The sequence below is a fragment of the Labrus mixtus genome, chromosome 1 (genome assembly GCF_963584025.1).
Source record: "Labrus mixtus chromosome 1, fLabMix1.1, whole genome shotgun sequence".
NCBI lineage: Eukaryota > Metazoa > Chordata > Actinopteri > Labriformes > Labridae > Labrus > Labrus mixtus.
Window position 1 is genome coordinate 32,245,786 of NC_083612.1, and position 12,821 is coordinate 32,258,606.

At 38.7% G+C, this 12,821-nt stretch overlaps 1 protein-coding gene and 1 non-coding gene across 2 annotated transcripts; both read right to left on the reverse strand.

The window, feature by feature from the left end:
- Nucleotides 1-1,357: 1,357 nt before the first annotated feature.
- trnat-agu (transfer RNA threonine (anticodon AGU)) lies at nt 1,358-1,431 on the reverse strand. The gene has a single exon. It is a non-coding gene; the product is annotated as a tRNA-Thr (tRNA).
- A 1,150-nt stretch (nt 1,432-2,581) lies between these two features.
- On the reverse strand, nt 2,582-12,613 carry dnaja2a (DnaJ heat shock protein family (Hsp40) member A2a). Its single transcript, XM_061042417.1, has 9 exons — nt 12,454-12,613; nt 11,438-11,497; nt 8,958-9,187; nt 8,739-8,819; nt 8,480-8,613; nt 8,187-8,383; nt 6,333-6,477; nt 5,694-5,821; nt 2,582-3,724 (listed from the first exon to the last, which is right to left on the reverse strand). Exons 1-9 carry the CDS (start codon nt 12,529-12,531, stop codon nt 3,536-3,538), a joined length of 1,242 nt encoding a protein of 413 aa, XP_060898400.1. The 5' UTR covers nt 12,532-12,613; the 3' UTR covers nt 2,582-3,535.
- Between the last annotated feature and the right edge of the window lie 208 nt (nt 12,614-12,821).

Sequence of the window (12,821 nt, forward strand, 5' to 3'; positions counted from 1 at the left end):
TTTCTTACATCTTTTTAAATCTTTGCTCCTCTTGGTCTCAGCTCGTGTTGTTGGGTTCTTGTGTTACCTGGGTTCTTATGATGGTTCTTATGATGGTTCTTGTGTTGTCTGGGTTCTTATGATGGTTCTTGTGTTGTCTGGGTTCTTATGATGGTTCTTGTGTTGTCTTGGTTCTTATGATGGTTCTTATGATGGTTCTTGTGTTGTCTGGGTTCTTATGATGGTTCTTGTGTTGCCTGGGTTCTTATGATGGTTCTTGTGTTGTCTTGGTTCTTATGATGGTTCTTATGATGGTTCTTGTGTTGTCTGGGTTCTTATGATGGTTCTTGTGTTGCCTGGGTTCTTATGATGGTTCTTGTGTTACCTGGGTTCTTATGATGGTTCTTGTGTTGTCTTGGTTCTTATGATGGTTCTTGTGTTACCTGGGTTCTTATGATGGTTCTTGTGTTGCCTGGGTTCTTATGATGGTTCTTGTGTTACCTGGGTTCTTGTGATGGTTCTTGTGATGGTCTGGTTATATATATCTGTTGGGTATCGTGCACTTTGGGTTCTTTTCTGATGAATTGTATTTATTCATTTTTAGTATTTTGCATTTGTTTGTTCTTGCTGTTGTTTATGTTCTTCTGTGTTTGCTTTAGTTTGTTCTTGTTTTTGCTGTTTGTCAAAGCACTTTGTAAACCTGTGTTTTTAAAAGGTGCTATATAAATAAAGTTATTATTAAATAAGTTATTATTAATGTCTTTGGCGCTGGATCTTAAATCACTGGTGCAGGGTATAATGGGGGTGTCAGCCAATGTGAAAACATTGTGTTTTTCAGATGTTATTTTGAAAAGGAAACCACCAAACCTCCGCTTATTTAGTGGCCCGCTCTGTGTCCAGCTTGACGTATCTAGCAGGACAAAGTAGACCACATATTTATTTTGTTTAAGGGCCCTTTCTCCTCCTCTACGCGGAATAAATGTTACAAACAGTTTGGTGGATACTGCAGACATCGTCTTGAAGTTTACAACACACGGTAATCCTCGTTACATTGTTGAAATGAATGAGTACATCCACGACACGGCTGCTTCATGATTCTCTCTCCCCGATCCCTCCATTGTAGTCTGAAGGACTGTGTGATCAGTAGACGGTGTCTGTACCTCCCCCGTGTGGTCGGATGCGTGAACTGCACATCCTCTGACAGATAATATAAGGTGCATTTTTATGTTTGAATGTTTTAAAAGGTTACAGAACATGATTTTAGAGGGAGCGAAAATAAAAGAATGAATGATAAACATATAGAGAGACTCGCAGGATAAATAATTCAGTCTGACACAACATATGTCAGACTGAGACGTATTAAGGAGCGGATATGAAAAGGCACCGCTGGGATTCGAACCCAGGATCTCCTGTTTACTAGACAGGCGCTTTAACCAACTAAGCCACGGCGCCGATGAGATGTCCCACCGACAGAGGGCTTCATGAACATATTCAGAATGACGAGTTAAAATGAATATTTCCGGTTCCTCGTGCAGAAACGAAAGCACACGAAAAAGGATGGTGGAAACGTGCCAGACGCGCTTTGATACGGAAATAATTTATTCAAAATATGACCTGAATTAATGTCGGGGAGTCATGTTGTAGAAGGATGCAGTGATGAGACAAAGACATTTATTTCCTCTAAATAAGAGCTATTTTGTATGAGGGACAAAAAATGACTAAAGTATAAATAAATAAATAAATGAATAAATAAATGTTGGGAGAAATGCATACAATAATGTATAAATAAATAAATAATTAAAGAAATGCATCAATAAATATATACAAGATTTTAATTAAATGCTGTAAACCTCACCCTCTGCTTATCCATGTACTCTTTTCTTTAGGTTTGTGAAAAAAAAGAGGGTTAGCTGCCAACCTGCCTGGGGGAGTTGTTTGACTTTAGGGAAATAAAAGATGAAAAAAAGCTGTTGTTTTTACCTTAATAATGTAATGCAAAACCCAGACATGAGTTCTAATTCAATTATAAGTTTTAAAATAGGAACAAGGGAAAAAAATTAAACTGCGATAGAGAATTTTTTGTTTATGAGCCTCTCCAAATAACTGACTTCAACAATAGTCACCACAGATCCGTGTGTTTCTGCAAGTCTGCATTAACTCAGCATCCGATCTGGACAGTGTGATCATCTTTCAGTTTTCAGGGATGACTGAATGATGATGGAAACTTTTTAGGAGGGACATATCTAAAATGAGCATCCAGGTATGAGTGTGAATAGAGGCCAGACCAACTACCCAATACCCCATATTTTGATGTAAAAGCACTTTGTGATACATTGTTGTATTAAAAGTGTTATAGAAATAAAGTTTGCTAGAATTACATTTATTCACCTCGTCTCCATAGTAGAGGAATGCATGATTTTCTTGTCTTTTTTTATTTTTATTTACGAGCACCACTGACAACACTACCATACATCTTGTGATGTTCAGTTACCAGCTTGGCTCTTCAGAACCAAATGCTAGTCTAAAACAAAGAGTATTATTTATCTATTATCTACGATTATTTATGAGAACATGGACAAAACAAGACCACACGCACAGTTAATGAAATTTCAACAATTTATTCAACAACTTCATGGACATTTTTTTTTAAAGAAGTGTGCTGCTTCTCTTGACATTTGGTAAGTGCAGGGAGCCAAAGCTTTTTTTACATGCACATTGTCTCAGCACAGATACAGGATATACGTTTGTCATTTCACTTTTTCTTTTTTTAAAAATCACAGAGCTTTTGAATACAGCAGCTGAAGAAGCTTACCAACAACCAGGTCAATGATAAACACAATAACCAATGTTCAATCTGAATTAAAATACAAAGAAAAGGGAAAAAAAGTAAAAACCTACAAAGAAAATAAAGCTGTAAAAAGTCAAAGCAAATCCTACAAATGGCGCCGAGTAGATGAATCCATGAATACACATGTCCGAGGATCTGAACGTCACATTACTCAGCTGCTTTGTCTGTGTATACACATCAGTTAGTTTTTAAATTAATTATTGTAAATACTATGAAAACAAAATGCAAGTCACACACTCAGCAAACAAGAAACATTCCTTTCTTTGATTGATCTGGAGTTCCCATGAGGGAGGGAAATGGGCTTTAGTTGGGGGAAGGGTAACAGGAGTAAGGGGGCGAGGGGTTCATCTTGAACACCAGATCACAGTCCTACACGGCATGGCTTTCACTGGGGGCAACCGAGCTCTTTCTATATCTTAAATAATATGACTTCTACCTGAAGTTGCTGTTTAAAGTGTCTAAATCTGTTCCATGAGCAGTGTGATAAGTCGTAGGCTGCCCCAGTGCCAGTTCCTCAGACAAAGATCAAAATAATCCCAGCACATAAGTTAATAATAGTCATTTCAGGTGCTGTGATTCAATATGTTCATTTGATTTGTGTCTTAGGAACTTTAGAACCTTTTCAGTCTCACCTACCTCCTTGTTTACTCTGCAACTCATACATTTTCTCCCCAAGTACAACGTGTGTGTGTTTGGGAGAGCGTGAGACTACTGGTGGGCGCACTGCACCCCTGGCCCGTGGTGGCCACCCTCTTCATCGGAGCTGTCGTTGTAGGCCTCCCTGCGGCCCCCCGACGTCGAGCTCTGACTGACATCATAATCCTGCAGGTCCACCTCCTCTGTGTCTCCAGTGATGATGGGCGGCTCAGATCTTGAGGGCAGCATGTCCTCCAGCTCCTGTTAGTGGAAAACACAAGTCCAGTATGTTTTGCATTCTGGTGGGAGTTGTGACGTACTGATCCATATTGGGCAGATGTGTGGTGATGTCACACCTGTTAAAGTCCCCCAGTACAAATACTGCAGCTTAAACAGACATGTTGCTAAAAATATGTATTTTCAAATGATTCAGAGTGTGCAGCACTAAAAGAGGGATTTATCAGTTTGGGAACCAAAAAAAAAAATTCTTAGCAGACTACAACATCTTCAGAGAGCATAACAAGTGTTACTGTGTGAATGTAAGAGTTCAATAAGTAACCCATTTAAAACCAGAATAGCTCTATTCCCTAAGCAGAATTACTGCAATAGATTAAGATTCAGATTGTATTTGTTTTATTCTCCAATCCTAAAACTATATTGTAACACGATAAAAAAAAAAACTCCAATACACTACTAATGAATTCATTTTAAATGGCTTTAAATTGTTTTTTAAAATAATTTGAATCCCAAATTAATTTAAAAAACAGTTAACATTGTGAAGAATGATATTGTAAATTAACCTTTTTTTATCCACAGATATACCTTCCCAAAAGAGAGACCTTTGCAAAATTGCATGTTAAAATAAGAAATATAAATATAGAATTATTTTGGTATTAGTGTTTCAGCAAGGAGAGAGTGTGTGTGTGTGTGTGTGTGTGTGACAGTGAGAAATAAAAACAGGCAACCAGGAAGGGACTTTGAAATTGGAGGCACAGCAAACAGTGAACTACTTTTTTTTTTTTCTCAAGATGTTTGACAGGTACACTTGATAACATTACGACGTCCATAGGGATAATTCACTTATTCAGGCCACACTGTTGGTTTACAGTTTGAGTTCAGTGTTCAGAGTTTCTGAGATAGAGAATGGCATGTTCCTTTTATTCAGTACTACTGTCAAAGTTAAACGATCTATTTCTTCACTTCAGAGCTACGTTTAAAAGAACAGTTCTGAATACACTGTGTCTATGTTATACTTCTACAATTAAGCTGAACATGTCGTCATAATTAATGATTTTTACATTTTGATTACCTACAATAGAATATATTTTAATAAATGTGTGAGGATGTATAGTGTAATCATCTTATATGTTGCATACTGTACATATTTAAACAACATCTAGTTAGTGTTTAATGAAAGACTCACACTGGGATGCACCAGTCTGACAATACAGTTGTGTTTACTACATGTGTTACTGGAGTTAAAGACTGTTAACCCATCTCTATGTGCATCAACTTACTCTGAAGAAATGAAGAGGAAGGATGTTGTGATAAACATGGTTGAAGTCTCTGTCTGCACTTGTGTTTTCACTGTCTTCTTTGTTTTGTTTGTTTTTGGTCTGTCACATCAAACCAGTTCAACTTAACATCACATCCTTCAAATGATCGGGAGTTAGTCACTTGTGGCAGCTTCATTATCGAAGGACATTATGAGACTGATTATGAGCCAGGGTCTATTCATTACATGCCATCTAAGTGCAGTCCATTTACCCTTTCACTGTGGTCTGCATTTCATTCAGGCATTAACAACAACACATCCACAGGGCCCATATAAACAAGAACCAGTCAGGGGAGACTGATAAAGCAGATCTGATGGATGCTGTTCAGACAGAGAGAAAGTCTCTGTGTGAACATTACTGACCATGCTGCCAATTATTTATCTATTCAATGGGGTGGACACAGTGAAGCCATCTAACATTATATTGAAGATATTTTGGGGCTAAGCACTAGTGACAGCTGTGGTGTACGGTCAGAGGCTATTAGGCTGAATAACATTTCTCATCTATGAACGTGTCTTTGATTATAAGTAGTCAAACTATTATTTTGACTATTATGGTTGACTTCTAAACGTATAATTAAACTGTTGTGAATGTCTGTATATTCACTTTAAAGAGCCAACTGAGACCAGATGATAATAAACACCTAATAAATAAATGACAGAGACATGTCTTACCACGAGTTTCTCAGGGCTGATCCAGTTGTTGTCGGGGAACTGGACATCAAACTTAACATACAGATCCCCCTTCTCAAAGGGGTTTCGGTACTGAGGCATGCCCTCTCCTCGCACCACCCTGACCGAGCCTGGGAGAGATGAAGCATGTTAAACAAAAACACCTGACTAATGCTGTTTGGGGCCTGCTGATATAGGCTGTAAAGGGACAAAAAAAAAGTTGACTTTGCAGAACTCTTACTTAAGATGTGACGACCCCACTATGCCCTCATTTATTAAATACTGTGGGTGTGACCCCACTATGCCCTCATTTATTAAATACTGTGGGTGTGACCCCACTATGCCCTCATTTATTAAATAATGTGGGTGTGACCCCACTATGCCCTCATTTATTAAATACTGTGGGTGTGTCCTTGTATGTTTTCAGCTCTCAGCAGGACACCCAGTGTGATATAAGTTTATTTGCAACCATACATTAAACGTTATGCCCAGTGCCATTACATATTTGATTTTCACACGATAACTGGGTCACCCATCAATGCAGTGTGGACAGGTTGATGTAACACCTGTGGAGCTAAATATGATATTAAAAAAAGGTTACAAAAAGAGAAAAGAAAGAGATGAAGTATCAGTAGTATTAACCTGGTTCGATGACTTTTCCAGGAGGATACTTCACAACAATCTGCCGCCCGTCTAAGTGTTTGACCATGAACTGGAAGCCGCACAGCGCCTCCACCAGCCCGATCTTGTGGTTCATAAACAGGTCGTTGCCTTCTCGCCTGAATATCTGAAAATTAAGCGAGAAAGCTGGGTCAAAAAAAAAACTGCATAATAAGAAGGTCTAAACCAGAGAGGCTGCACACATGTATTTACAGGAGGGACATTTCGATGATTAGCATGTGCAATGACACTGCTCATGACAGGTATGCCAGCGGTAGAAGTGAGGTATAAACTCAGGTATGAAGTGCAAAGTTGGTTGTCTCCTATAACTCTTCAGTTTATAACTGTTCAACTGATTATCAACTGACAAAGATTTGCTCTGTCAGTTTTTCGCATCCCTCACTCTCATATTCACCGACCGCCCATAAAATGAACCTGTCTGACTTTGTTTTAATTATACAGCTGACTTACTATTTCCATGTTATACTATTAGGAGTGGCATGTCAGTAACATCCAAAGAGCTTGTCAATCATATCTGTATGAGTGTTTAGACTCTGTTCACCGATTTTGCTTCCATCATCCACAACATCCTCTGCCACAAAAACCTGCAGGGGGAAGGAGCCAGGGGCTTTGCTACAGCTCAGCCTGCTGTTCCAGTTTACTCAAAATAACTTTGCATTGTCAGAGGCAACCTGGTTTGTAGCAGGCAATGTTCACTGCTGAAGAAAACCAATGAAGAAAGGTGGAGGCAGCAGTGTGCCACTTTCTTCCCTGTTAACAGTCAATGTAGGTCGCCCATCGATGAGCTATCTCCCTCCCTGCGCTAAAAATATAAACCAATAATAATCCATAGCAATCAACCAAAAAGAGGGGTCTTTCTTAATAACATAATAATCATCACAGTTTTAGGAAAAATGGATGTGTGGGTCAACACCATCCAGCAGCGGGCTTTACGCATGTGTCAATTAAGCATTATGTGCCTTTCGACAGCGCGCTGTATAGTAGTCCGGATTTGGGAACAAAACCCACAGCTTTAGAAATGGAGGTAATCGATTGATTTGAGGAATCATTTCAGCCCTACAAGTAAGCATGTCATTTTTAAACGGGGCAGGTATTTCCTCGGTAACTCCATGTCCTAAGTTAGATCAAATACATCTGTGGAAACAGCACTGTCAAGACAATCTGGTTCTCAGCACTCAAACAGTGGAGAGGTCTGAAGCAGAACCAGCTGGACCAGACTCCTGTTGACAAACCCCCTTACAGAAACCCCTCAAAGCACCTTTCACACATGCACTCCACTTCTTAACTACACTAGACATCAGCTGGTGGAGCTGAAAGGGAGGGTGTAAATGTCTGAGTAAGTTGAGCCAGACATATTTATCTGCCCTTTAAGGTTGTAACTCCTTTTACTGTCATCATTTATGAATGCAGTGGGTAATTGTCATTTATATCAAGACATGTTTTAACTACCAGTAAACCAATACTGTGTTAACAATGGTCAACTTTAAGAACAGCAATAGTTAGTTATTGATCTCTTTATACTCCAAGACATGCTAAGAAGAAGAGTATCAAGCTAGCTATCCCTGGCCTGAATTTGGCACAATCAGTAACCCATCAGAACAATACAACTTCAGGTTGTGAAGGAAGTTGTGGTCAGGTGAGAAAAGTTTGATAACCTTAATAAAGTACACCTTTGATCTAGAATGATTAAACTGACAAAAAAAAAACATGTGACATAAGCAACACTATGCCCTGAACAAAAAAAACTCTTCCAACGATGACACAGATTGCATAGAGGAAACAGATGGTCTGTAATAATGTCATTGGGCAACCTACCTCATTATCTTTTTCCTGCAGGACAAGAACTATATCCCCAGGCTCGACGCCAGGTGCCTGGTCAGCCTCCCCTCCAAAGGTAATTTTCTGGCCGTGCTTCATGCCTTTGTCCACGTGTACCTCCAGGATCTTGACCTCCTTAATCACTTTCTTTCCCTCACATTTTTTACAGCGGTCTTTCTCACTTATAACTTCTCCTGGAGTGGGTAAAAGTATGCAAGGTGAGGTGTCTGCGCAGACCAAACCACATTAATACAGAGAGGAAATGCTTGATCGTGGTTAGGTCACCTTACCTTCTCCATTACAATCAGTGCACACAGACTGCATCTGTTGGACCATTCCTGGAGCCAGCTGTCTGATCATGATGCGCATACCACGCCCCCTACATGTTGTACATTTTTGAACAGCGCCTGTCTTGCCTCCTTGCCTGTACACACAACACACAGTGATGGATTTATTGTTAGAAGGTTAGACAACCTAACAGGATTAACAAAATATCAACACTGCAGACATAAATGTGCACTACATCACCATGGAAGTTAAAGAACTTACCCATTACAAGTGCTACACAGTACATTCTTGCTAAGCTGTAGTTTAGTTGTTTTCCCATTGTAAAGGTCCTCCATTGACACCCTGTAAAAAAAAAAAAGTGTGATGTTAAGATCCGATTGAGGACTTTTGCTACCATTCTAAATGACAACTTTTTAACATTAGGGATCACAGACATTTAAATAAAGTTGTCTTTTTGTCAGTGTACTAGCTCTGTCTTACTTGAGTGGATGGACCATGTCCTCTCCCCTTCGTCGACCTCCATTCCTGGAGCGGCTGCCCTGGCCTCCCATGAATCCAAAAAGTCCACTGCCAAAGATGTGGGAGAAGATATCGTCCATCCCTGGCCCACCCCCACCTCCTTCCCGCAATCCTTGTTCTCCATAGCGATCATAAAGTTCCTTCTTTTCAGGGTTGGTCAGCACCTCGTAGGCAAAACTTATTTCTTTGAACTATGATTTGAAAGAACAAAAAACAAGAAGAAAACACATCTCAATGTAACTTCTTCTGTGTAACCACAATACACCACAACTCAGAGTAAACAGAAGCAAGTAGTGACTTGATGCAACAAAGAGGAACTAAAGAACTATATTCCACATTAGGCCCATATAAGAACATGCAGCATCTAGAGTGTGGTTGGCCAATTCCCTATATCACCATCACAAAGGTTCAGGATCTACACGACATTAAGGCAAGTTAATTTGTAAGGAGGTCAATTTTTAACAATCCGCACAAAACCTTAAAAGCTAGTCTTCATTAGCCAATTTCTTATTAATTAATATAAATTGCATTAAACACTTAAATCTGAGTAAAGCAATTCAACAGAAAGCCGAAGACTACAGTCAAAGAATTAGGGCAAAGCTTAATCATCCTCTCTGACAAACAAAACAAAAAATCAATAAGAATTATGACTTCATTTTACAGACACTAAATAGAATTAGCTGAGTCACAGCCTTCATCAATTAAACTAAAGCAGCATTTCCCATCATAAATCCTTCTCCATGCTAAATTATTGGAGGTTGCCGTATACCATTGCAAACAATGTACCCCATGCTCAGTTTTTGCTAAAACTCCAAACATGCCTTCAAAAGCTAATGATTATATCATGATGGGATTAGGAAGATCTGATGGTATAATACTATAGGGAGGCTCAGGTTATTCATATGCATGTTCAAAAAATGATAATGGAAAACCAATAAATGTAATGAGTTGATGATAATTAGGCTGTTAAACTGAGGAAACTCCCAGAAGTGACAAGGCAAATCTTGCTGCCAAACATGACATAATCTAAAAGGGACAAAGAATGATAGGGTGAACATACTCAAAGTAATGTACACATACAATAATATGTTTGGTCTTATATGTGTCTTATTTATATTTCTACATTTGATATTGTGGAAACATAAACGTATAGATATATATATATACACATAAATTACATATGTACGTTACATATATTTTGTACGTTGATGCTTTGGCTATTGCTGTTTCTGACACTGTCAAAACCAATAGAGCCTCTGAATTGATTTCAGTTGAATTTAAAACAATGCTTCCAGTTCAATGAATACTCACCATTTTATCTTCACGCTGACGTTATTTTATGTTTTAGATTTATTTTACAGGTGTTGAAATGGACCAAAGAAAAAAAAAAGCCAGCCTCTATATCTAAAAATCAGCAATGCTTATATAAACATATTTTACCAACATATTACCCTAATCACACAAATGATTCTTGTTTTCTATTTAAATTAAATAGATTAGAAACATTGTTTCCCATAAATATGAAAACACATCTAATCTTTTTCAAACCAGCCACTACACCCTACCCCTCCGTTTGCGCGTCCTCGCGGAGGGTCCGCCATATTAAGTCTGTCCCAAACCAACTAGCGGGGAGTGGTAGTGGGTTATAAAACCCTCCACCAGCGAGTCTGCACCGATGCCGACTTTCGGATCACGTGCAACGCCTATTGTGTCCGGTCGTCATGGATGAAGCAACCTGCGTGTTCAAACACTGCTCCAACTAAGATAGACATTTAATATCATCATACAGACTTTAACAACTTCAAATGTGTACTGAGGATCAAATATATGTTTATTTATTGTTAAGTGTTTTATATTTACAGGGACTGTTGCAAAAACAAAAGAATATTAAATCACTTTTCACTGTTAATATTTATTTCTTATTTTTCTACTCTTGATGTCTTTGTGAAATCTCAATTCAACAACAAAATAATACACTTTTTGCTGCTCTAAGGTTCAACAATATTTTCCTTGTCTTTGCATTAATTTAGGACACCCTGATCTAAAAATTACAATAACTTAAATGATAAATTACAATAAACAATGTAGGCTCAATCTAATAGTTTTGTTATAAGTCTACACTAATATAACTAAAGAAGAAGAAGAAGAAGAATCTAGGCTACATAAATATTTTTACAGAATGCATTAGCTACAAAAATAAGCCGTTCCCGCAAGATACCGCTGAGTAACCATGGTAACATACAGTTCCTGTTTCCACCTGAGAGAGGGAAGTTTGTCCCAAAGCCTGCCGCTGTATTTCTACCCTACACCTTGATGAAGGAGACTTCATTCAGCTGAGAGAGTGACTTCCGTCACGGAGGGGGAGGATGTAGGGGTTGGTTTGAAAAAGGGCCATGGTGTGTTTTGAATCATTTCAGTGGAACAGATGGGACAGTCCTTACCTTGTCTCCGGCATTTGGGTTCTTGTCAGGGTGGTATTCTTTTGCCAGTTTTCGATAGGCCTATAGATAAACAAAAAAGTCAGTACATAATAATAATAATAAAAGTACATTATAATCAAACTCATTGTCGACATAGTTTTATTGTAAAATGACGTCACCTGTAGAAACAGCATCTACCGGTGACGCAATCACATGTGCTTTCAGTCGGCAATACACTTCCTGTATCTCACCATATTCTCTAAATGAGCTGTTTAATGTTTTTTTTACTTCCATTTTTATAGAGTGACGACGATAAACCACAATTGACCCGGTATTTCCAGTTTTCAGGAAGCTACTCAAAATGTCTGACAGTTTAAACGATTAGCATAGAAACACATGATGTTATCACTTCAGTAAATAAAACTGACCAGTGTCTACAATACAGTATAGAATACAAATAACCTGGTAATCGAGTTGACTACTTATCTGACATCAGCCAGTGTTACATTAAATGTCATAACTACACTTTGTAAAATCAAAAGTGAATGGTAAATATGACATGAAATCATCTTGAAAGTCTGCTTCTTGTGATTTAATTTCACACACACACACTACACACGTGTGAATTACAGATAGTGAGTTATCAGTAGTGTCAGTCTGATAGAAACACAAACACATCTCTTTCCACAACCTTCGCCAGGCTTAGCTAGCTAACCTAAATGACAAACACCTGAGCTAAAGCTAACGGGAGGTCAATCTCTCTTATTTTACTGATGTGTCCACCTCGTTTGTGGTTCTTACAAATAATACACGCTGTATGTAGCTTAATCATCTGATATTACACAATACATGAGGTTACTAAATGTTACAGCCGCATCGTCATGTGAACATCCGGGCCGGTTAGCTTGTTAGCTAAGGAGGCTAATGTTAGCTAACAGAGCATAGTAACGCATTTCCTGATTGTAGCGGAGTTAAGATTTTACACACAACAATGACGTTATCTCGTATATACTGTTTAGTCTTCACTGAGTAATCACCTTCTTCAGCTCATTCTCAGTTGAGGATGGAGATACTCCGAGGATGTCGTATAGTTTGGTGTCGACAACAGTCGCCATGGTGTTGCTGTGGATGTTGCTTCAGCAGGGAGGTGGTGGACAAAGACACGGAGCCGGTAAGAAATGTTTTCCGTGCGTCGTGCGTTGTGCGTCACGACGTCGTGCGTCACTTTCCAGAAAGTGACACCGCGCTTTGTCCGCTGCTGCCTCCAGGCTGCAGGTATGCGGCATGACCACTAATCCGAAAAACCTTTCAGGTAAACTCAGTTAAAATCATTGTTGGAGCTATTTAATTGTGGTTAGAATTAGTTTTGGTATTTAGTTTACTAATATTTGGGTGGTGTTGTTTA

What these genes read in the sequence shown, in the direction of transcription:
- dnaja2a (XM_061042417.1), bottom strand. Translation starts at nt 12,531, where the DNA reads ATGGCGACTGTTGTCGACACCAAACTATACGACATCCTCGGAGTATCT. An exon ending in GACATGGTCCATCCACTCAA is followed by an intron (nt 8,820 to 8,957) that starts GTAAGACAGAGC and finishes TTTTTTTTACAG; the next exon opens with GGTGTCAATGGAGGACCTTT. An exon ending in TGGAAAAGTCATCGAACCAG is followed by an intron (nt 5,822 to 6,332) that starts GTTAATACTACT and finishes CATCTCTCCCAG; the next exon opens with GCTCGGTCAGGGTGGTGCGA.